General features: G+C 41.8%; 1 protein-coding gene and 1 long non-coding RNA gene across 2 annotated transcripts; one reads left to right on the forward strand and one right to left on the reverse strand.

Annotated features, from left to right (window-relative positions):
• Positions 19,962-21,430, reverse strand: LOC110437649. Its single transcript, XR_002455554.1, has 2 exons — positions 21,261-21,430; positions 19,962-20,547 (listed from the first exon to the last, which is right to left on the reverse strand). It is a non-coding gene; the product is annotated as an uncharacterized LOC110437649 (long non-coding RNA).
• Positions 21,522-23,443, forward strand: LOC8058150 (cytochrome b5). The gene is made up of 3 exons (XM_002441965.2): positions 21,522-21,829; positions 21,949-22,015; positions 22,885-23,443. The coding sequence occupies exons 1-3, from the start codon at positions 21,740-21,742 to the stop codon at positions 23,169-23,171; spliced, it is 444 nt and encodes a 147-aa protein (XP_002442010.1). The 5' UTR covers positions 21,522-21,739; the 3' UTR covers positions 23,172-23,443.

Genomic DNA, 24,476 nt, shown 5'->3' on the forward strand with positions numbered 1-24,476 from the left:
TCCAAGGATAACTATATAATTATTTTTGGTGGGAAGAGAGGAAGTTTCCTGAGAGTTCTCTAGTTGATCTAAGAATCAAGAATTACTTCAAAGATTATTTATTTCGGGACATCAGAACACTAACCACAGAAAGAGTTGAGAAGGGGGCTAGGAAGGTCTGACTACTGTCCTACAAACACCGATCCGAACGAGGTGGAATACGTCGACCGTTAGGGCTGTCACTACCCTAGGGCTACCACAACAATCCGCAGGATTGAGTGCAATTCCAGGTAATTGCAAGACTAAACACCATGTCTAATCTATTAATTACTACTCTAGCGTTATAAAGACTAGAGCACTTGATGCAAGCGGGAATCCAATAAATAACTTGAATGTAAATAAAAGTAATTAAAGAACTCAGGAATTATGAATTGAAGAACTTGGAGAACGATGAAGAACGAACCAGTTGCTGTAAAAGTATAATGTTGAGGAAGATCCGACAGATCCAGCTCCTCCTCCTCCGCTCTCCTCTTCTCTCTCCCTATTTTCTAGATTACAACTAGAACTAACTAGAACTAGAACTAGAGGAACTTGAACTAGCTGAACTAGAACTAGATGAACTAGAACTAGAACTAGATGAACTAGAGGGATCCTCTCTACTTGGATGAAGAATTGAAACCCTAACTTTAATTCTGTAGAAGAGGTATGCTCTCTAGAGGCCAGGGGGCATTGCTTATATAGTCTTTTCAGATGAATCTAGGCCGTCGGATCAAACCGACATTAACTGCACGGTTTTCCTTGATCCTTTAGGTCGGTGGAGCGTAATCCGCGAAACGGGTCCTGTTTGGACTCTGTAGCTGGGCGGGCGCCCTGCCCCCGGGCCCGATCGGCCTCCCGTTCGTTCCCGTGGCTTCTGGAGTCTTTTAGATGATAGAAAATTGCGCGGCACGTAAGTGTCTCTATGTAAACCCGACGTGTGGGCCTTTCCTCTGTATTTCTTGATAACCCCCTGCAGAAATAGACAAACACCAAAACTCGTGAAATTCTGTCAGATAAAACCCTAAGTCTGGGTGTTAGTTGCATTTGGATCATTTTCCATGATTAGTTGATGGTTAAATGTGAGCATTAAGGACCGTCAACAAGCTCCCCCAAGCTTAACCTTTGCTTGTCCCTGAGCAAAGATGAACTCAAAAGTTTCTGCAGTGGTTTCATGCCTTAAAGATATACATGCGTTCAAACAAGATCTCATCTTTGGGTTAGGGTAAACTGTTAAGATTTAAACTTACTTATTTTTCCTTCCACCATGTGGCTTGCAACCGTCACTTGTGTCTTGAGCAGTTAAAAGATAGAACAGTCTAGTCAAGCGCCATGTCTCTTGTTCTTCGATTAACTATAGCTCTAGAGTTTTTACAGATTTTCAAATAAAACTCAGAGATTCCTTGTATGACTCTCTCTAGTCTCTCTTTTGTGGTATTTATAGATCTTTACCAAGGCAGTAATGGTGTATGCCTTCTCTCAAAGTATGTGGTATTTTTTGTATGAGGCATAGTGGCATTGCCTTCTCTCTCACCCTACTCTAATAAGGTTTTGATATCTGGAGCTCATAGGTGGGAGATAGCTAATACATACTTACAAGACATTTATTGCATAGTCAAACCATGGATCCAGAAGAACAAGTCAATAAGTCAAATCAAGATGTGCATGTGTGGCGAATGAATGGTGTATGGTGATGATGGTGATAACAATGGTGAAAGTCTAATTCTACTTTTGCTCCTTTGAGGGGATACATACCTTTCTTGCTCCTTTGAAACTTTTTGAGGAGAATGAGATACTCTATCTTTTCTTTTTCTTTTCTCTCAGGTGGGTATCTTGTACCCCTAATTCTACTGTCGGACACTTGTCCATTTTTACCTCTCGTCTCACTTTTTCTTTCGAGGTTCCGGGCACTTGCCCCTTTTTATTTCCTCGTATATTCTCTTTTTTTAGAGTACTCACCTCTTTAAATAATGTAGCAAGTGGTAGTAATTGAAATATCTTGAGCATTTATTTCACAGGGGAAAACATAAATAGGAGAATGTTTTTGGCTATTCTCTCTCGGATTAGGAGTAGAATAATTTTGGGTGAATTTGGAGATGGAAATGAGTGGATGTATGTGGATGCGTACTTCCGGAGTAGAAGCAGCATGTATGAGTGAACGTGCAAGTGAATCTTGATTTAACCACATGACAAGCTCCTAAGGGTCTACACAGCTTGACCACACTCAATGCTCATAAGCAGTAAAAAAGTAAATGTGTGGTTCATAGTCTAATAAGCATGTATATATGGTTGTGGTAGGAATTTAAACTCTCATCATACAGGAACTCATCATGTGATATTTTAAAGATTTTGAAAGATAAAATTCTTCAGAATTCTAGCATCTCTAGGAACAGATAAACAGCAGCTCAACCTTCCCATATCATATCCGTTAACAACTTAGACTTTAGATCAAGTACTCTTCCCACAAGTTCAGGTTTAGAGCAAATCTTAATTAATAACATTCATGCCTAAACTTGAGAGAGATTTCAATTTTGAGAACTAGTCATGGCAGAGCAACTATTTATCATTTCCATATGAGAGCTTATCACGAGGGTTCATAGCAAACTTTACATATTTATTTATTTGGCAAACTAAGCAAAGATATATATATATAAGCACAAATTCTTTATTTGGATTTTTATGATTATGCATCTTTTTATTATTTGAGTAAAGTATAAACATGAGTAGAACACTCAGCTGGATTTTGACGTAATTTCTTCTAATGTAGCTAGCAGGTGGCAGAGGTGTATTTGAATGTCGGCAGCGATTAGGATGTCCTCCGTCTGCTAGTCTTCTCTGATCCTTGAATTCTATGGAGCTCAAATAGACAACAAAGCTTTGCGGAACTAGTTAAGTGTTAGCATAAATATCTAGCCTTTATCATGTTGAGCCTTCTCAACAAATGTTACACTCTTTGGTAGGATCATAAATTTATTTTTATATTTTCATTTTTATAGCACATAAATATATTTATTTTATTTTTATGTGACCACAGTGAATGTACTTATGGGTTTTATGCCATGAGCATACTCACACGGGGCTTACTATTTTAAATATTTTTATTTTCTTTTCAAGATGATATGAACCTGATTAACTAAGCAAACTATTTTAAATAATTGAAAGGAAAAAGATAACTACCAAGTTTACCTCTTGGCAAGGCGTTCGGTGTTTCTAAGTCCTCCGAACGGGACTCTCCGCTTCCTCAGTCGTCCTGGGATTCGCTGGATGGCGTAGTCGGTGGTTCCGGTGGCGCCTGCTCTTCATGTATAACTATCTTCTCTCTACACACCTGACTCGGTGCTACGGTCTCCTTAGGACAGTTTTGTTTAAGCCGTATGTCTTCAGACCTTACTACTTCTCCTTCGTAGTCTGCCCATCCGTCCTTGATGATTTGCCTCCTCTGGTTGCAGTTGTGTCGTCTTCTTCTTGTCCTCACCTGCTTAGAGTCTTCAACTATATAGTTAGGGTTAGTAAAATAGTGGTGTACCTTCTCAGAGGGGAAGTGTATGTGGACTTCTCCGGTTCCAATGTAGATGATTGCTTTAATGGTGCTGAGGAACAGTCTCCCAAGGATGATGAGTGGATCATACTCATCTTCAACCTTTCGAAATATCTGATCTGCCATCTGGAGCTGAATGTATGTCAATTTTAGGGGCATAGTTCCAAATAGGAGCTGATAGGTGACTGCAGCCATTATGTTGACGCCTGACTCGGTGTCGCAAAGCGTCTTCTTGAAGTTGTATCCATTAATGGAGCACTGGATGCTTGGGATACCTGAGTCGTCCTTTTTGGTCAGGAACAGTGATTTAAGTCGACGATCTTGACCTCCTTGAACTGCAGTGACCATCTTAGCTGACTCGGTCCACATTTCCCTATTCCTGTTCCTCTTGTTGGTCCTCTTCCTTGGTTCATCTCGGGATTGCTCTGAGATTTGTGTAATCTTGTTCTCAAAGGAAAACATCTCCTACTTCCCCTTGATGTAGAAACTGATCGTGGCAGCACTAGCGTAGATGACAGCTCCTGAGGTGTTCAGGAATGGCCTCCATAGGATGATGGGTGCCGTCTCATCAGTACCAGTCTCTATCACCACAAAGTCTGCTGGGGCATACAAGGTACCAACTCGGACGTAGAGGTTCTTCAATATTCCCTTTGGGAAACTTAGTGTCTGATTCTGGGCATAATGTTGACGCTGGAGCCAAAGTCGCAGAGTGCTTCTGGGAAGTCCACCATGCCGATGGAGATCGGGATGACGGGGCGTCCTGGATCACCTCTCTTGATTTTGTTGAGGACGGTTGTAGTTGTTGTTGTTGGTGTTGGTGTTGGTGTAGTTTACATCCTCAAGCATCTCAGGGCAGTGATTGCCTGAGTGTCCAGTATCTTCAGTGTGTTTATGCTCGTAGATCTAGGTTTTTCACTTGGTGGAGTCTAGGAGTTATAAAAGTCCTTCATATTTTGCTCGAAGTGTACCTGCTCATTGAGACAAGGCAGAGATCAAGTGCATGGGCCCTGTTGGTGGAAAACACCAACAGAACCAAAAGTGTATTTGTTTTTCTCTAACCTTAAGCATAGTGAGCAAGACAAAGTTGATGGATAATAAGATCATGAGTGTAGCATTTAAAACATTTGTCAGATCAGATCGCTCAACCTAATGGAAAGATAATCTATCTATACTTATGTTGTTTTTAATATATCTTCTAAAGATTACGTGTGTAGCATTTTAGCTTATATGATTAGAAGTGTGGGATCACAACGGTGGAAGGACTAAACATATTGAATCGATTAGGTTGGTTAATCTAGAGTTGTAAATCATACATGTTTGTCTCTTTTATCCATGTGAATGCTAGAACCAAGGAGAAGCTTATAAAAGTGATAGTCAAGTACCTTAGGATGTTACCTTACTTGAAGAGTGATGGTACAGTATCACCTTGTGGAAGCTTTCCTTTCTTAGCGGTTGTGCATCGTGTTTGTAGCACTATCCATGGATCATCTCTTGTGAGCTATGCCTTCTTTGTTTAAATTGTTAACCTTCATGCATCTCTATCTTTGTCTCCAATGTGAGTTTACCTCAGGAATTCCCAGGTCGATATTGAAAGTTTTCCTGCAGGGGTTGGTCCAACAAAATATCTAATATCTACTATCTCATACTATCGGCTCAAAGATCAACCTAGACACCATGTCTAATTTGATTTAGGAGGGCATTTTAACCTAAGCATCATGCTTAATTTAAACTCTCTTGGAAGTAAGATCAACATTCCTAACTAAGCACCATGCTTAATTAAGAGATAAATGAAACTACTCCAAACCTACACATAAACTAAAGCAAATAAAGGTAGCATGAGAGCATTTATAGAGATCTACTCAAGTGGAGATGAAATAGTGTGATTAGTATTTAACAAATTGAGCATGTCTCAAAGGTGGGGACAACCAACATAGCAACATGGCAAAGGATGTTTTTATGTAAAGTACTCCCCCAAGCTCGAATTTTGCAAAATTCAAGTTTGGATGATTTTAACGCAATGTTGTGTGATGATTGGTTGGACATACCTTGTGCTTGTCATTCATCCGATCTTCTTGCTCCAATCTTGGAAAGGTTAGTGACAAGAATACCCGAAGGAATTTTTTTACAATTATCCTTATATGCTCAATACACAAGGTAATGTTGCAAATAATTAAAAGCTAATGTTATGATCTGATCAGTGCTTATTTTAGGACACTAAGCTTGTCCTTGGGAAACCATCAATTTATGTCTGCGAAGTGGTTTCCCCTCCAACGCTGACCTATATCGAGATCAACTCAACGAGATCTGCGATATTTATTATAAACATATGCATCGACAATCGCCCTTTTAAAGTTTTTATAAATAGAAAGGAAGAGGGGGTTGGAGATCTCGAATGTGGTGATGTTGGAGAGACCAATGGATTGTGAAGATATTACATATGAGCATGGAGTAAATGAAGTGGCTATGAAATAAATTCTATGCTCTTTAATGTTTGGAGTGAAATCCATGTGGTATGGTGAAAATGGTAAGGTGAGTGTGGTAAAAAAGGAAAAGAAAAAGGATACACGGACGACTTGGTTCGAAACTAGCACAGCTACCGTTCCCCGACAACGGCGCCAGAAAGCTTGTTGGGTATTTTAAACGCAAACAGAAAAATCCGCAAGCGCACGGATACCGATGTAGCTTTCACCCGGGAGTATTCCAGAGTATCGATTTTCCACAGGGAACGTGAGTGTACTAATTAAGATTCAAGATCGCCCAAGGATAACTATATAATTATTTTTGGTGAGAAGAGAGGAAGTTTCCTAAAAGTTCTCAAGTTGATCTAAGAATCAAGAATTACTTCAAAGATTATTTATTTCGGGACATCAGAACACTAACCACAGAAAGAGATGAGAAGGGGGCTTGGAAGGTCTGACTACGGTCCTACAAACACCGATCCGAACGAGGTGGAATACATCGACCGTTAGGGCTGTCACTACCCTAGGGCTACCACAACTAATTGCAAGACTAAACACCACGTCTAATCTATTAATTACTACTCTAGCGTTATAAAGACTAGAGCACTTGATGCAAGCGGGAATCCAATAAATAACTTGAATGTAAATAAAAGTAATTAAAGAACTCGGGAATTATGAATTGAAGAACTTGGAGAACGATGAAGAACGAACCAGTTGCTACAAAAGTACAATGTTGAGGAAGATCCGACAGATCCAGCTCCTCCTCCTCCGCTCTCCTCTTCTCTCTCCCTGTTTTCTAGATTACAACTACAACTAACTAGAACTAGAACTAGAGGAATGTTGACGGTGGATATACCATAGAAATCCACATACAAAACACCGTCAACATGCCTCGGTTGCAAGGGGAAACGACATGACATGAACATATTTTATCCATAACTAGTTCCACTTGTACTCTTAGCTTGTTTATGCAGGAACAACAAATTAAAGACATTATTTGACAAAGCCAACATCAGAATCATCAAGAGGAGATCGAGGGGACAACAGGTGACACCCTGGGCCCACAGGGAGGGGGTCGCCCGACCCCTCTTTGGTGGGACCCAGGTGTGCCACCTAGTCCACCGACATAAGGGACCCCTGTGGACACTGCTGGTGGGCCCAGAGGCCCAGAAGTGGGGTCGCCCGACCCCACATCAAAGGCGGTTCCAGGGTCGGTGGCCTCCCACCGACCTTCCCCACATGTCCCACATGTTGATTTGCCCCTGCCGTTGATCAAATGGCGGTTGTGAGGTCGGTTTGATCCAAGGGTGGAGAGAAGATGTCACGTGGATCGATGACGTGGCGATGGAGTAACCCCTACTCCATCTCCCTCTATAAAAGGCAGCCTCCATCCTTCATTTCAAGTGTGCAATTCCAAGGCCAAGTGCATTACAAATTCCAAGCATACAAGTAGAGTAGTAGTTAGTCTAGAGTGGGAGTTAGAGTCGAGTCGAGCGAAGCTCGGGGTCTCCGGAGTCGTCTTCTGGAGAGTCTGGTATAGCTCTTGTACCTTTCTACTTTTGTAAGACTTTCCTTTTATTAATATATTATTCTTACTTTACTTTACTGAGTTCTTACTTAGTGCAAGTCTTTTAGTCTTGTTGTGCATTTACTTTAGAAATATAGTTGTCTTAGTGAAGTTAGTGACCTGTAACCACTCCTGTGTGTGCATCATCGTCCTATCTTGTATAGGAGCTCTAGCTAGCTGCAACTAGTTAGAGTTGTAGGATTAAGTGTGAGCGTGGTGCTCATACTTAAGATTACCTTTGATTACCGCTGGCTTGAACGGAAAGTAGGAGCGCACTCCCTAGTAGGTGACAGATCGTGGGCGGCATTAGGTTCTCCTCACGTACAAGCTAGTTCTTAAAAGGTAAGGCGTCCATAAGCCCAATAGTCGCTTTCGGTAAGGGGTTAGGTGAAAAACCTTCTAAGCGTCTTACCAGCTCGGCTATCCCTCGCACACAGTTAGTAAGGCTCTAGCGTAGTTAAGGCAATTATCTATTAAAGTAAGTCACAGAAGTCAAGTTAGATACATAGGAGTCCTTTACTCACTCGTTGTCCTCCCACCTAGCTAACTCTACCATTTACCTTTAGCATAGGACCTTGGATTCACCACTACCCTTCCTATTCGTTATTTACCACCCTTATTCACTAGCTGATACTAGACAACTCAAGGAATCTCATTCCCCTTTTTGTTAAACACACTTAGCCGCTTTCCCTTGGGAAAATATAAATTACGATACCTTGGAATACTCCTTGGTGAAGTGCTACAGCGGTACATTCTGTGCGCTTGCGGAATTATCCAATAGTAAATAGAGTTACCCTATCAGGGCACTTCTGGCGCCGTCGCCGATATCCGGTGGTTGCGTTAAGAAGTGTCAACAAGCATTTCTGGCGCCGTTGCCGGGGAGAGCGTCTGTCTAAGAGTTTTAACAAAAAGAATCCAGAGTTTGCTAGTTATCAAGTAGTGATAGGGATAACCCATCACTTGTCTTGTCTTCCTTTATTGTGAAGCCTGACAGTGTATGAGCGGTTTCCAATTGCCGTCAAACTTCGTTGAAGATCCTGAGCAACTGTTGAGGAGAACTAGACGTCGTCAAGTTCCACCTCAAAGGTTCATCTCGAACCTGAATCCGTTAGAGGAAGGAGTATCTGCACCGGTTATCAAAGAAGCTATGGCGCAGAAGACCATCTCTGAGTACTCTGCGCCGTCGGCTGACAATGTCGCCACGGGTCCGCAGCTTAACTTGGGGGATGCGACTTTTGAGTTGAAGCCTGCGCTTATCAATATCGTGCAAGACAATCCCTTCTGTGGAAAGCCACACGAGGATGCCAATGCCCATCTCCAACACTTCTTGGAGGTGTGCGGCACCTTCACCATCAAGAATGTCGCCGCAGACGCCATCCGTCTTCGCCTCTTCCCATTCTCGTTATTGGGGAAGGCGAAGCAATGGTTCTACGCCAACAAGGGTGAAGTGACCACGTGGGAGAGGTGCGCCAATGCATTTCTCAAGAAGTTCTTTCCGATGGGCAAGACCAGCGCCCTTCGTGGAAAGATTTCCAGCTTCCAACAGCAAGCGGATGAGACGATTCCCGAAGCATGGGAACGTCTGCAGGAGTACATTCGCGCCTGTCCTCATCATGGGATAGAGGAGTGGCTCCTAATCCAAGGTTTCTACCATGGCCTGACCGGTTTGGCCCGTAGTCACCTTGATGCTGCCGCTGGAGGAGCATTCTTGCAACACAATGTCAAGGATGCCAAGGACCTCATTGAAAAGATGGTTATAAACCAAGGATGGAATGAGGAACGCCTCCAACCCAAGAGAAGAGGTGTCCATGCCTTGAATGAGGTGGACATGCTCTCTGCTAAGATGGACCTCTTAATGAAGAAGATGGAAGAAAGTTCCAAGCAAGAGACCATTCAACCTTACGCCACTGCACGGGCCATTGAATCTGATTCATGGTGCGAAGTGTGCGGAGGAGATGATCATTCGGGAAACAATTGTCCCGAAACAAAGGAGGAAGTGAGCTTCATCAACAACAACAACAATGGGTACCGGCCCCAACAACAGCAATGGAACTCGCGCCCCTTCTACCAAGGTAATCAAGGTAATGGTTACAATCAAAATTTCAATAATTCTTTTGGTAACCAACCTTCTCTTAGAGATCTTGTCTTAGGCCAATCTAAAATCAATGATAGCATTAACAAGAAAATGATGGCTAATGATAAGATCCTTGAAAACTTAAGTGAAAAGTTGGATAGCTTTAACTCTGCTATGAAAAATCAGTTGAGCTTTAACAAAATGCTAGAAACATAATTAGCTCAATTAGCAGCAGCTGTCCCATCCTTCGAGCAAGGTAAGATCCCAGGGAAACCTGAGGACCCAATTGAAGGAGTTAAACTAGTTACTACGAGGTTCGGTAAGCCTCCGGTACAATCCAACTGGAGCTATCTTCTGGATTCGCCCTTCATCACCAAGAAAGACGACCCAGGCCTGCCGACCATCACCTGTGAGATCAGACCGCAAATCTTCCACAACGCCTTCTGCGACCTTGGATCGGGTGTCAACATCATGGCCAAGGTAACTTATGATAATTTGCTAGGGGGGCCTTTGCACCCCACATTTGTTCGTTTGCAGATGGCAGATCAGACGATCAGGTTCCCTGAGGGGTTGGCAAGGGACATACTGGTAAAGGTCCAAGACGACTACGTCCCTGCCGACTTCATCATTTTGGATATGGGATCCAATAATGATGTCTCGATCATCTTGGGAAGGCCATTCCTCAACACGGTCAATGCAGTCATCTATGTGGGGTCCGGCCAGATTCACCTCCAATTCCCAGGATGGAAGGTAAAATGTCCATTCAATGGTTATAAAGCTAACATGCAGGTGAAGGACAAAGAACCTCCGACTAAGCCTCGCCACATCCGACGCCGAAGGGACAAGAGAGGTAAGTCGGCCAAAAGGGCCGAAAAGAAAGAAGAGGAACCCGCTGAACCAAAAATCAATACCAAGCAAGTATGGCGGGAGAAAGAGGTGCAATCAAGGTCCACGTCTCCGGGACCATCTGATGCACCCGAAGAATGAACAAGATGGAGAGGTCCTGCTCTACGGACCTAAAACATGGAGCCCTTGCTGATAAGGTAAATCAGTAGTTATCCCATATTTATTTTCTGCATTTCAATTTCTACTATTCACTTTTCAATTGCATTCTTACTTTGAATTTTGCATATCTTATTTCGACAAAATGTTTAGCCATAATAAATAAAATCTTGAGAATAACTTGTCATAAAAATTTGAGCTGCTGGAGCTCCCAAAGGGGGGTCGCCCGACCCCACCTTGGGGCCCACTTCACCACATTTCAACCTTGCTAGTCATAGAGGTTCCAACCCAGCACTTGGATGCTCTGGGAGCTCCAATGTGGGGGTCGGCCGACCCCCATATTGGCCCCACTTGCCTCCTACTGGCCACCATTTGAATCACAATGGAGTCCTATGCTTGTAACACTAGCTAAAGTTTGAAAAAGAGTGGTCCCTTGATCCTTTACTTTAGTCATAAGATGCTCCTTTCATCTTTGATTCTTTTGGGACCACTCCACTAGCTTAAATTCTGCAAAGTGGTCACCTAGGCATGCTTGAGTGCTCCCATAGTCCATAGGAATCACTTTAGACATGTCTCCACTTTTGCCATTCATCTTTTACCTTTCACAAAGCACTAAAACAGGGAATCTCAGAAACAATTTGAAAATTTTTGGTCCACACCTAGCCTTTACTTTTCCGGACAATCAATGACACAATGTTTAAAGTGGAGGAGGGGCTAGGATGGGGGTCGGCCGACCCCCATTTTGGACCATCTCTGCAAAATCTTGAAAGCATGCAGAATGGTTCCCTGTATAAAGCTAAGTTCAAATTCAAAGTGCTTCTAGGGGGGGTCGGCCGACCCCTATATTGTGGGTCCACTACTTGCCCTTCTCCCCCTATAAATACCACAGCATTGTGAGCTCAACTCCACACCCAAAACCACCAGAACCATTTCGAGCTCACAATCCTTTCTCTTCTCTCTTTGTTACAAGCCATTTCTCAAGTTTAGTTTAGAAATAGTCATCAAAACAAAAACCCAAAAAGATTCCCCTTGCATAGTAGTAGTAGTAGGAGCTTGGTTTGCCTCACTTGTGTAGGAGGATGAAGAAGCATATCTTCGGCAAGTTCAAGAAAGCAAAGGGTGAGAGCTCTTCTCAAGGCTCTCACCATGCTCATGGAAGGGAGGAAGAAGAAGGTTACCATGGGATGGTACCCTACGAGCCTCCATCAAGGATGAGAGAGCCCGAGAGCGGCCTCATGTTAAGCCAAGAAGAGTTGCAAAAGTACTACATCATCCGAGAGGGTCTCTTCCTACACACTAGCATCATCGATCCGGACCTTTTGGCCCGCACAGGTATGGATGTTGAATTCGATAAGGTGTTTAGAGCAATTGGTGGAGTAGTTTTTGGCAAGTGCCTGAATTTGGAAAAGAATTGCTTGCTAAGGAATTTCTATGCACCCTAAAACTCACAAATAATGGAATATCTTTTCGCATGTGTGAGCAAGAACATCAATTAAATTGGAGTTTGCTAAACACTGCTTTAGGGTGTGAACATGAATGTGAACTTGATCTAGACCATGCCACTAGAATGTTCGATAAATTTAGATTCTGGAAAGCAATTTCTGGCTCTAATGATTGTTCAAATCCTACTCCCATTGAAATCCATAATCCAACCTTGCGCTTTCTTCACTTCTGGATCAGGTGCACTCTATATCCTGGCATGGGAACTGATACTTTAATTGATGATGAACTTAAAATTCTCTATGCCATGGTTAGTAAAATCAAGGTCTCCCCTGTGAAACTGCTAGTGAACTATTGGCTTAACTCTATTGAGTATGGGAAGCCCATCTATTTCACATCCTTTATTACTCGAATAGCCGATACTTTTGGATTACTTGAATCACATTATTTTGAAGACATTGGCTATGTTAGAGGAGTGGTAGATGAGAACTTCTTTATCAATGCTAACATGCTCATAAGAAATCCAAATGGTGAACTTAAAATGATTTATCCGGGCTATACAACCGAAATTCCTCTCCCATGTGCGAGGCGCCGGTTGTATGGGGTCCGCACACTTACCATTAGACTAGCCCAAGTGGCAAGTCCAGATATTGCAGGGACACGCAGGGTGACAAGAAGGATGATGCAAGCCGCCCAGATGGAGCAAGGAGGATCCTCGCACCATGACGTTGAAGAGGGCGATGAAGCGATGTCAGTGGATGCTTCAGACTCCATGGGTCTACCTCCACAACGCACTCCGCGCCCAAGGGACAGGGCTAGGCGTCACCAGCCCACAGGTATGGACAGTCTCATTAATGACATGGGCGAATTGCAGATTGGGCAAGAAGCAACATTGCAACTGGCGTTACAAAACGGCCAACATATCCGACGTGTGCGAGAGGAAGACGCACAACGCTGGGCTGGATGGTACCAGAATTTCCCGCCACCACAGTGAGCGAAGATCTAGCTTGGGGGAGATCCTCTCCCCCACTAAGGTAAGTATTCTATCCTATTTATTTTCATGCATTTTATCATTCTTACTTAAAAAAAATATTTATTAGCATTTCCCTTTAGCATATATGCTTCATGTATGTTTATATCCCTCATGGAAATGATGACTAGTTGCTTGTTAATGTTTCTCTAGTACCTAGTATACAACTTAGTATTTCTCTAAGTATGGATCACTTAGCTCACTTAAACTGCCATGAACCTAAAAACTTTGTGGGTTGCAAGTGCTAGAACTAAGTCTAAGTTGTTGTGGGACATGAGATAGTAAGACAAGAGCTACTATAATATTTTTCTAAGCATGCATGATTATCAGAGATTTATTCTTAAAATGATCAAAACCTTAATTGTTCCTCAATGGTGATGAATTCCTACCACAGCCATATCTACTTTACATAATTGAAATCTTTCCACATAAGCTATTTGCTTTGTGTTGAGTGTCGTCAAGTCGTGTTGACCCTTGTTAAGAGACTTTTCATGCTCCTAAGATCAAGATCACGTACACACCACATATATATATGCTGCTTCTACACTGGAAGTACGCAACCACATGTATTTCGCATCCACTAAATAGGTTGCTCCATACTCTAAATGTTAGAACATCTCTCTAAGCATTATTTGGTAAATGAGACATCAAAAGGCTAGGCAAAATGAAATAAAAAGATGGACATATGCAAGTCCACAGAAAAAGAAAATTGAGCACATGAAAGCTCATATATATATATAAAAAAGCTAGCCATGTCTCAATACATAGAGAGTCTATCAAATAAAGGAGCAACCTAGTCCACCATATATCACACTTGCACATCTTGATCTGGGAGTATGACACTTCTCTTCAAGGATCCGAGCTTTGACTTCGCAATACATGCAAAGTAAGTATGCTATCTCCTTTCATCCCTACCTTGAACTCCACATAAGCCTTTTAGAAATAGGATGAAATAGAGAAGGCAACGCTTACCATATGCCTTGGTGAGGAATCATACACCATTTGAGTGACATGAGAGAACCATAAGAGGAACATTTAAGCTTTCTTTTGAAAATATCACAAAACCTCTGATATGAAACTTGCTAAGAATGAGAAAGTTAGTGCTCAAGTCAAACTGTTCTGTCTCTCAACCACCTAAGACAAAGGAAAAGCCATAAGCCCCATAAGGGACTAAGGTAATAGGGGTAAGTTTACATAGCTAAATTTTTCATGCAAAGAGAAGAACTTTGTTGTACACATGGTACTCTTGAAATGTGAACATAGTAACAATACCTGATCCACCGAGGCTAAGTTTGATTGTTTGCTCGGGACGAGCAAAGGTTAAGCTTGGGGGATCTTGTTGACGGTGGATATACAATAGAAATCCACATACAAAACACCGTCAACATGCCTCGGTTGCAAGGGGAAACGACATGACATGAACATATTTTATCCATAACTAGTTCCACTTGTACTCTTAGCTTGTTTATGCAGGAACAACAAATTAAAGACATTATTTGACAAAGCCAACATCAGAATCATCAAGAGGAGATCGAGGGGACAACAGGTGACACCCTGGGCCCACAGGGAGGGGGTCGCCCGACCCCTCTTTGGTGGGACCCAGGTGTGCCACCTAGTCCACCGACATAAGGGACCCCTGTGGACACTGCTGGTGGGCCCAGAGGCCCAGAAGTGGGGTCGCCCGACCCCACATCAAAGGCGGTTCCAGGGTCGGTGGCCTCCCACCGACCTTCCCCACATGTCCCACATGTTGATTTGCCCCTGCCGTTGATCAAATGGCGGTTGTGAGGTCGGTTTGATCCAAGGGTGGAGAGAAGATGTCACGTGGATCGATGACGTGGCGATGGAGTAACCCCTACTCCATCTCCCTCTATAAAAGGCAGCCTCCATCCTTCATTTCAAGTGTGCAATTCCAAGGCCAAGTGCATTACAAGTTCCAAGCATACAAGTAGAGTAGTAGTTAGTCTAGAGTGGGAGTTAGAGTCGAGTCGAGCGAAGCTCGGGGTCTCCGGAGTCGTCTTCTGGAGAGTCTGGTATAGCTCTTGTACCTTTCTACTTTTGTAAGACTTTCCTTTTATTAATATATTATTCTTACTTTACTTTACTGAGTTCTTACTTAGTGCAAGTCTTTTAGTCTTGTTGTGCATTTACTTTAGTAATATAGTTGTCTTAGTGAAGTTAGTGACCTGTAACCACTCCTGTGTGTGCATCATCGTCCTATCTTGTATAGGAGCTCTAGCTAGCTGCAACTAGTTAGAGTTGTAGGATTAAGTGTGAGCGTGGTGCTCATACTTAAGATTACCTTTGATTACCGCTGGCTTGAACGGAAAGTAGGAGCGCACTCCCTAGTAGGTGACAGATCGTGGGCGGCATTAGGTTCTCCTCACGTACAAGCTAGTTCTTAAAAGGTAAGGCGTCCATAAGCCCAATAGTCGCTTTCGGTAAGGGGTTAGGTGAAAAACCTTCTAAGCGTCTTACCAGCTCGGCTATCCCTCGCACACAGTTAGTAAGGCTCTAGCGTAGTTAAGGCAATTATCTATTAAAGTAAGTCACAGAAGTCAAGTTAGATACATAGGAGTCCTTTACTCACTCGTTGTCCTCCCACCTAGCTAACTCTACCATTTACCTTTAGCATAGGACCTTGGATTCACCACTACCCTTCCTATTCGTTATTTACCACCCTTATTCACTAGCTGATACTAGACAACTCAAGGAATCTCATTCCCCTTTTTGTTAAACACACTTAGCCGCTTTCCCTTGGGAAAATATAAATTACGATACCTTGGAATACTCCTTGGTGAAGTGCTACAGCGGTACATTCTGTGCGCTTGCGGAATTATCCAATAGTAAATAGAGTTACCCTATCAGGGCACTTCTGGCGCCGTCGCCGATATCCGGTGGTTGCGTTAAGAAGTGTCAACAAGGAACTAGAACTAGATGAACTAGAACTAGATGAACTAGAACTAGATGAACTAGAGGGATCCTCTCTACTTGGATGAAGAATTGAAACCCTAACTTTGTTATTAGATGAACCATAAGCAGCCAATTCTCCATTCCATGATAAGAACACTCGAGTATATAATCTTGAAAGCGCTCCTAGGCTTCTGGGACTGTCTCATCATGTTGTTGTTAAAAATTTGATATCTTCCCACGAAGAGCATTGGTCTTGCCCGTAGGAAAGAACTTCACCACGAAATTGGTGGAACATAATGCCCATGTAGTATTCTTCTCCTTATTGGCGTAGAACCACTGCTTTGTTTTCCCCAAGTGTGAGAATTGGGAAAAGGCCTTTGTCTTCCTGATCAATGTTTCTAGATTATCAACAACATTATCTGGGAGATCAAACAGGACTGTAATAATGGTGCTCTACAATCCTTATAATCGGGAGGAGGACTACAAAGGACTCAACATGACTGTCACTCCTGCGATCTACCTCACAATTCGGACTATAAGGTGTAATCGTAGATAAATACGGTCTAGGCACCTCACCTACACAATATCTACCACTTACCCATCGGCCCAATGAACAAGCGCTATATGATCCTATGCATAAACATAATTCTAATCTAACTACGCTAAGCATATAATCAAAGTAGACTAATAACAATATAATTGAGAACATAAGCAAATAGAATAAAGTCAATTCTGATATAATCAAATAAATCAAAGTCATATTCATTGTAGCAAGTATGAATATCACAAAGAAAAATAAGAAATTACCAAGAACGAAGATAGATCCGGACTCCAAGCTAGGCTTGACTCCTAGATCTATTCCTATGTAGCTATGTTATAAAGTTATGGAGCTCTAATTGAGATGGTGGCTCTAAGCTTCTCTAAATTCTCTCTACCTAAATTCTTTAGAGAATAATGAATTGAATTCCTCCTCTCCAGGGGTCAGGGTTGTATTTATAGCCCCTTAGAAAGCACCACAGCCCTCGGATCAAACTGACCTTGATGGATGGCCAAGATTACTCCTCAAAAACGGTGGAGGCAGGATCCACGAGGTTGCACCTGATTGGTGCAGGTGGCCGGACGGCGCCCCTGACAAGTGGGCGCCCGCCCCTGGCTGGCTACCAGGTGGGCCCCACTTTGCAGGGTTGCCTACTCGAGTCTTCTAGAGTATTTCTGAGTTACCGACGGGTCTTCTCTCTATGTAAATCTAACATGTGGACCTCCTTTTATTTTTATTCTGATAACTCTCTGCAGAAATAGACAATCACCAAAAACTTATGGAATTCTGTTAGTGATAACCTCTATAGCTATATGATATTCTGATTTTAGTCATTTCTCATGCTATATTAACGGTTAAAAAGAGTACTTATCCGCCGTCAACATCGCCCAAAGCCAATCCATGGTGCGCCGCTCAAGTCTAAGTTCTGGGTTCGAGATGACTCTGAGTCAGAGGATGACGAACTGGCCATCTCCATGCCGGAGACTCCTTCCACGCCGGTCTTCATCAATGAAGCCTTGCAAGCAGGCTTCACGCTAGAGCAGCTTTCCAGAGCGGAACAGGCTCTGGACTCAGGTAAGAAACCATCGACCGGTGATCTTCTTCTCACGAAATCCATCGTTTCCGTGTTGGTTCAAAAGAAGACTAGTCGTGCAACATAGACCCTGTTTAGTTCCCACTTAAAACTTTTTTGCCCCATCACAACGAATGTTTAGACACATATATAGAGAATTAAATATAGATTAAAAATAATTAATTGTACCATTTGTATGTATTTTGTAAGACGAATCTTTTAAGTCTAGTTAGTCTATGATTAGACATTAATTGCTATAGTTATAAATATGCTACAGTATCCAAAACATTTTCTTTTCGTAAACAAGACCCATAGTAGAATAATAAGTAGCGGTATTATAGACATTCACCATCTTTTACCCATTCCATAAAAATAGAAGCTATTTTGCTAAACACTTTCTAGAACGGCTTCGGCTCCTTTAGGGCTACTTTTTCAGAAGGGACAAAGCCAGAGCTATTTTTGGAGGAGTCAAAACCCTACCAATCAGACCCTTAGATCTCTTTGAGTACAACTATTTTTTGTTTTTTGTCCGAGTTTAATTGAAAAAAAATCTTAAAAATATAAGTTTAAAATAATAAATTTCTTGGCACTTTATAATAGTAGTTCAATGAAATAATTGTTTTTTTTAAGGTTTACAATAACACTCAAGGAAAATTGCACATTCCGTGAAAACCTGGCTAGTGGAAAGATACATTATTTTGGCGGTTTACTACAACCCTAAGGAAATGAATATTCCTTGGCGTCTGAATTTTGGCACTAAAGGAAATTATGCACCCAAAGAATTTTTGTTTTATGTAGTGTTAGATGCACAGAATGATGATTAAGGGTCTCATTTGGGACCATCTAGACCAGCTTTTCTTTATAAAGGTTCCTAAATAAGTAAGGACATGAACTTGCGGTACAAGGTAGGATGTAGTTCCTCCCTTGCGAGTTGCGACTCTCTAGCGGATAAATGGTATGTGGGATTCTCTCTATGGGAACTTTAGCTTTGCTTTACAGATTTCTTCAAGCAAAATGAAACGACGATCAGTGTATGAATAAAGCAAAAGATAGAGTAAAGCCAATATCATTATTTTGTGTGTGGAGACCAGCGAGATCATTAGAGCATAGATGGTTATGTTGGCATTCACTGAACGGAATTTTTTTTTTTGAAGTGGATGATGATAGATAAGTTGTATTGTAAGTCTTTTATTCTTTTTATGCCTGTGTTTAAACCATGAGTACGACATTTGAACTATTTATATTGTATTTTATAGAAGTTTTGTTGTCGCATAAGTCTTTTATTCATTTTATGCCTGTGTTTATACTATGAGTATGACGTTTGAACTATTTATATCATATTTTATAGAAGTTTCCAATACTATATTGAAATTCAGAACTTTACAAAAGTAGAGAAACGACTTTCGGTTCACACCTTTACTCTCGGTCGTGTTGAAGTTCGGGACTAAAGGCTCTTTTAACCTGGGTCAGGCACCCCGGTTGGTAACACCTGCGGAGATTAAAAACCACTCTTTAGTCCTGGCTGGTGTTAATCTTTATTCGGATGGTCTTTTAGTCCTGGTTGATGTGACCAAACTAGACTAAAGGTCTCTTACCCAGAACTAAAGGTCTTCCGTGGACCGCAATCCCATTTGGAAAACCAGGATTGAAGGTTAAAATCCACATGTCTACTAGTGTTATTAGCGTATGCATAATGAATTACATTGTAAATTTTATAATCATTTATTGAATTGGTAAATCACTAAATTGCATATAGAAATTTTTACTTGACATGTTGTCAGATAAAATTCTAGATATGCAGTCCGGCGTGCAGGGCAGGCGGCAGGTCACACTACAGAACAACGGCTATGGAATTGTGGAAAATATTAGGCCTTGTTTAGGCGAGTCTCCATGCATAGTTTCATGATACAGTTATCAAGACTATAAACTAGATAACCGAGTCACAAGAGTTTCATGCGGATGAAACTCCTCTCTCATCTGATGAAACCCCTTCATTTAATGACCATGTCAAGTCAGCAATTTTGCTTATGTGACATCCTATTTAATGTGCATGACACTCTCATGAAACTTGCATTGAGACTGGCCTTAGTTCAGCATGAAAACCAAAAAGTTTTCAAGATTTTCTGTCACATCGAATTTTGCGGCACATGCATGAAGCATTAAATATAGACAAAAACAAAAACTAATCACACAGTTTGTCCATAAATCGCGAGACGAATCTTTTAACCGTAAACAGAGAAACTACCCAATTGCTAGCAAATTCGTACAAACAATTGTAAACCACAAAGAAAAACAGAAAAGTGACATAAATCATTGAGACTTTGAACTCCTGGAGGTGATAAGTAGCTTCATTCTTCTCGATCTGAATAATTTGAAGCTATTTAAGTCCATCCATGCAACGGATATTCTTGGAATTGCAATGAGCAATATAATATGATACCATTAGAATCTAATAAGATCTCACAAAAACTCAAGGCGTCTCTTTGCTTTTGTAGCTTCCTGTTTTGCCTTTACAGCTGCTTCATCATATCCTGGTACTAATCGAAGCATACCAAGGATTTCTTCGATGTTTGTGTTCCCTGGGCCAAGCTCAAGCTCAGCCATGCCTTCGTTGCTATGAAGCAATCCACAGTGACCTTCTTCTCGTCTTCATCCTCATCGTCACCTTCTTCTTCGTCTTCCTCCTCATCTTCCTCAGTGAAGAGATATATGAGGATTAAAACAACAGCAGCAAAGACGCAAATAACAAAGCACTCCCATTCATTTTTTATCACGAAACCATGTTTCTTATTTGGGTAAGAACATGCTTGTGTAGACTTTCTTTTGTTGTCCCAGCTACCCTTTGCACCATCTTCATCAGTGCGTGAGCATGCATCCGAAGGTTCATCATCTTCCATGACTACAAATGAATCAAAAAAGACAAATGAAGATTGGGATATTCCAATCAGTTCCCCTCACGAAGATCACAGCGCATTCAGTAACAAGCAAGAATTGAAATTTGTACTCCCACCATCCCAATTTATAAGTCGTTTCAAAAATCTTGGAAAGTCAAAGCATCTCAAGTTTGACCAAATTTATATGATAGCATAATAACATTTATGGTACCAACTAAGTATCATTAGGTATATATTCCAACAGTTCATTAGTTATATTTTCATGCTATGTAGCTATACATGCTATGTACTAGGGAGTACCTAGCTATACATGCTATGTATCTGGATTCTGGACTATAGAGCACCAGCAGTTCCACAAAACAATTCTCAGATGCAAAACATTGCCTCTTTAGATGCAAGATTTTTCATCTACAGTAAATCGCAGAATTCCCCACGACAACCCCCAAGAGCCTACTCTACTCGGAAAGGGAGCTTGCCCTAGATGTTTCAAAAATCATTGCATGGACTGTTCAGATATGTGCCAAAAAAAATCACACATACTTGAATTTTGAGCACATCCACATCCTCATAAGGCTTCATTTGATTTCTATAGCCCTAGCGCAATGTGATGGGGAGCAGTTGAACGGATTCCACCCGAACTGATTGCATCACGGAAAAATGCAGTACCGGACACTATTATATACATAGGCAAGAAACACAGCGATGGAGAAACGCGTACCAGGTCAGCTTTCGGCGGCGCACTCCGGTTGGGCAGGCGGCAGGTCACCGGCGGGAACGGCGGCGATGTGACGGGGAAAAGATTCAGGAGGCAAAGCGGCGCCAAAGATTTCCCCCTTTGAGGCCAGCGGCGGCAACTGACGACGACGCAGTGTGGGTCAAGTGGGCTGCGTTTTGTACACGATGGCCCAGGCCCAGATCGAAATGAAGCCCATTTCTGGTTGTGACGGGTGGGGGCGCCTCGTCTTCTCCGACGAGCGAGCCCCAGAGCCACAGAGCCACTAGCGACCAACCCGTGGCCAACCAGAACAGGAGCGGCTCTCTTGGCGTGCTCACCTCACCTCACCTTTGCTAGCTCCAAGTTTTTACCCCTTCCTCGGTGCCTTGATATCTCTCTCCTTCGCATCCGCCTGTAAAGACGAGGCAGTCAAGCAAGGGAGTTTGACCAAGAGCCAAGATCGTGTCCGTCGGCTGCCATCCATGGCGGGGGAGGCCAAGAAGCTCTTCGCCGCGTCCGAGGTCGCGCTCCACGCCTCCAGGAAGGACTGCTGGGTCATCATCGGCGGCAAGGCGAGTGAGAAGGAGATCTTCCTTGCTGTGCTTCTCTTGGCTCTGTAGGGGGAAAGAGATCTGACCGCGGATTCCGTTTGGTCAGCTTCTGATTATTTTTGCTGGCTTGTTGGTTTCAGGTGTATGATGTGACCAAGTTCTTGGAGGACCACCCTGGGGGAGAGGATGTGCTCCTCCATGCATCAGGTAGTAAGCTCAGCTTAAGCTCCCTGCGTTTGCTTTGATTTCATCTCGTCTGCTTCATTTTTGTCGCATGTTTAACTGTTCCAAGGACCGTAATCCATGTGACCAAACCATTCATTGGTCCAAATTCCTCATTTGTAATTATGGTTTCAGAGTTCAGACTTACTGAAACAGCATCGCGGTGCCTCTGGCTTCTGCCACAGCTGTTTTCACCTGATAGACTTTGCGGGGCGAACTGAATGCAGAATTTTATCTCACAGTTCCATAACCGCTAAAAAAATGAAAGATACTGTCGAATTCCTAATTCACGTCCTGGTTGAGATGGTACCAAACCTTGAAAGATACTGTCGAATTCCTAATTCACGTCCTGGCTAGTCTAAATGGATTTAACCTGTTTGGTCATTTCATCACCTCCTTTTACTAATAGAAATCTCTCCAAGCTGTCCATAATAGAATATATGTTGAACTCTTGAGTCGTAAAATGTTTTTCGTTCTTCCTAATACACTAATATTATCTTTCTACTGCCTTGTTAGAAAGACTGAATAGTTGGTTGAATTCAATAGTCTAATTATGCAAAAACTGTTTGCCAAAATTCTGGAACTCTGGATGGTGATGCTAAAAATATGTTGTGCTCAAGAGAGACCAACACATGGAAGTTAACATATTCTTTACTTCAAATGTTGCTTTCATATAGGCTGATAAGCCATGGCAGAGAGTACTGTTGGCTGATGTATTATGAGAGGAAAACATTGCTGAATGGCTGGCAGATTCGACTATAATGTTTACTGTATTACATCTATTCAAACCAGATACTTCTATAAATAGAATTTGCTAAGTTTGGTTTTCTCTGGCTGTAAATAAATGCTTGAAGCCTCTGGGGATGCCACGGAAGCATTTGAAGAGGTGGGACACAGCACTTCAGCTGTCAGCATGATGGACAGCTATTTGATCGGAAGCATCAAGGGCTATGTTCGTCCGGCTGCATCAAAGGCTACAGATCCTTGGAGCACTGATGTGCCACCAAATTCCAGGACAATGCAAGGGAACAAAGGCCCTCCTAATCCAAATACCTTCCTGGACTTTCTACTCCCATTGTTTGTGCTTGGCCTGGCATTTGCAGCTTGGTATTACCTAACCTTCGTCTCCAAGAACCATTAAATTCAGTGAGGCCAGGAATTATTTCTCATTATTATATAGCTAGAGTTATATTAGAGAAAACATTAAAAGATGGCAAACCTTGTATTACGGTATTATGTACTTGAAGGTCGCTAGCTAAGGTTTCATTGGAAGTCCTTTCTTGTATGTAACATGCATGTTAGCATGCAGATGTATGAATGAGACAATTTATCCTTATTTTTGGTTCAGATTCCTTTACTTGTAAAAAAAACTTGCTTTTGTGGTAAACATCCCAGTGACTTAGTACAATTTCATTGTGGTAAAATTACCCCCCATCTATTGAATTTATTAAATTTGACTAAATTTGAACAAATTTGCACTGATAGCCCAAAAATCACATTTCTGGCTCCACCACTGCATATCAGCTCATCAGCATCACAAAGATGCACTAAGGATGTCTCTAGACAATCATGATATCATGTTTAGTATCTGCTAAACATGGCAGATTCTGTTATTCTTCTGATAACCATTGTTGATGAATATTACTCCCTCGGTTCCAAATTATAAGACATTTTGGCTTTTCTAGAGATGTAGCTTTTACTATGCACTTAGGTATACACTATGTCTAGATACATGGTAAAAGCAATGTATCTAAAAAAGACAAAACATCTTATAATTTTGAACGGATGTAGTAATGTGGTAGCTCTTACTGGTCTGTATATGAAGTCAGAAAACCATGATATTTGCATGTGAACAGATAACATTCTTCATAATTGATACCATCTGTAATGGTACATGCTGATCATTATGTTATTATCTAGGATGGAGAATCAGATTATTCAGGGTAATTTTACATTACCATCTAATCCCTCCCATCTGTGAAAGACCTCAAAATAAATCAAATGATGGACCTGTGATGTTCTGTTTTACTATACAAGAGAAATGGTGTACCGAGCAAACAGAAACTTATTGCTGGCCATTTTTAGCCATGCAAGGTAAAATGTTATTAGCCATGCAAGGTAAAATGTTTATGCTGGGATATTGGTTTAACACATAGTACAGATTGAGCTAAATATTAGTTCAGAAATTCTCCTTTTCTCTATGGATAAAGCTTATGCACAGAACTTTTTAATACCCATTTAAAGTTGATTATGTAAGATCTACTTGGCTTTGTGTTTTATAAAAAAAAAATTGTCACTTCAAAATTCTTACAATTAGCCACAGATAGTTCAGACATGGGATTGTTCCCCAGGCACCATTGATCCAGATCAATTCGTTGTACAATGTCCAGAATTCAGGTGATAATTGGATAAGAATTCTTAGGTTAACCGTGAAAATAAACCACCT

The sequence above is a fragment of the Sorghum bicolor genome, chromosome 8, assembly GCF_000003195.3.
Source record: "Sorghum bicolor cultivar BTx623 chromosome 8, Sorghum_bicolor_NCBIv3, whole genome shotgun sequence".
Classification (NCBI taxonomy): domain Eukaryota; kingdom Viridiplantae; phylum Streptophyta; class Magnoliopsida; order Poales; family Poaceae; genus Sorghum; species Sorghum bicolor.

Bases quoted from the DNA above. Each gene is read 5' to 3' on its own strand.
- LOC8058150 (XM_002441965.2), top strand. From the start codon at position 21,740: ATGGCGGGGGAGGCCAAGAAGCTCTTCGCCGCGTCCGAGGTCGCGCTC. The intron at 21,830-21,948 runs GCGAGTGAGAAG...TGTTGGTTTCAG, and splicing joins GGGTCATCATCGGCGGCAAG to GTGTATGATGTGACCAAGTT. The intron at 22,016-22,884 runs GTAGTAAGCTCA...AAATGCTTGAAG, and splicing joins TGTGCTCCTCCATGCATCAG to CCTCTGGGGATGCCACGGAA.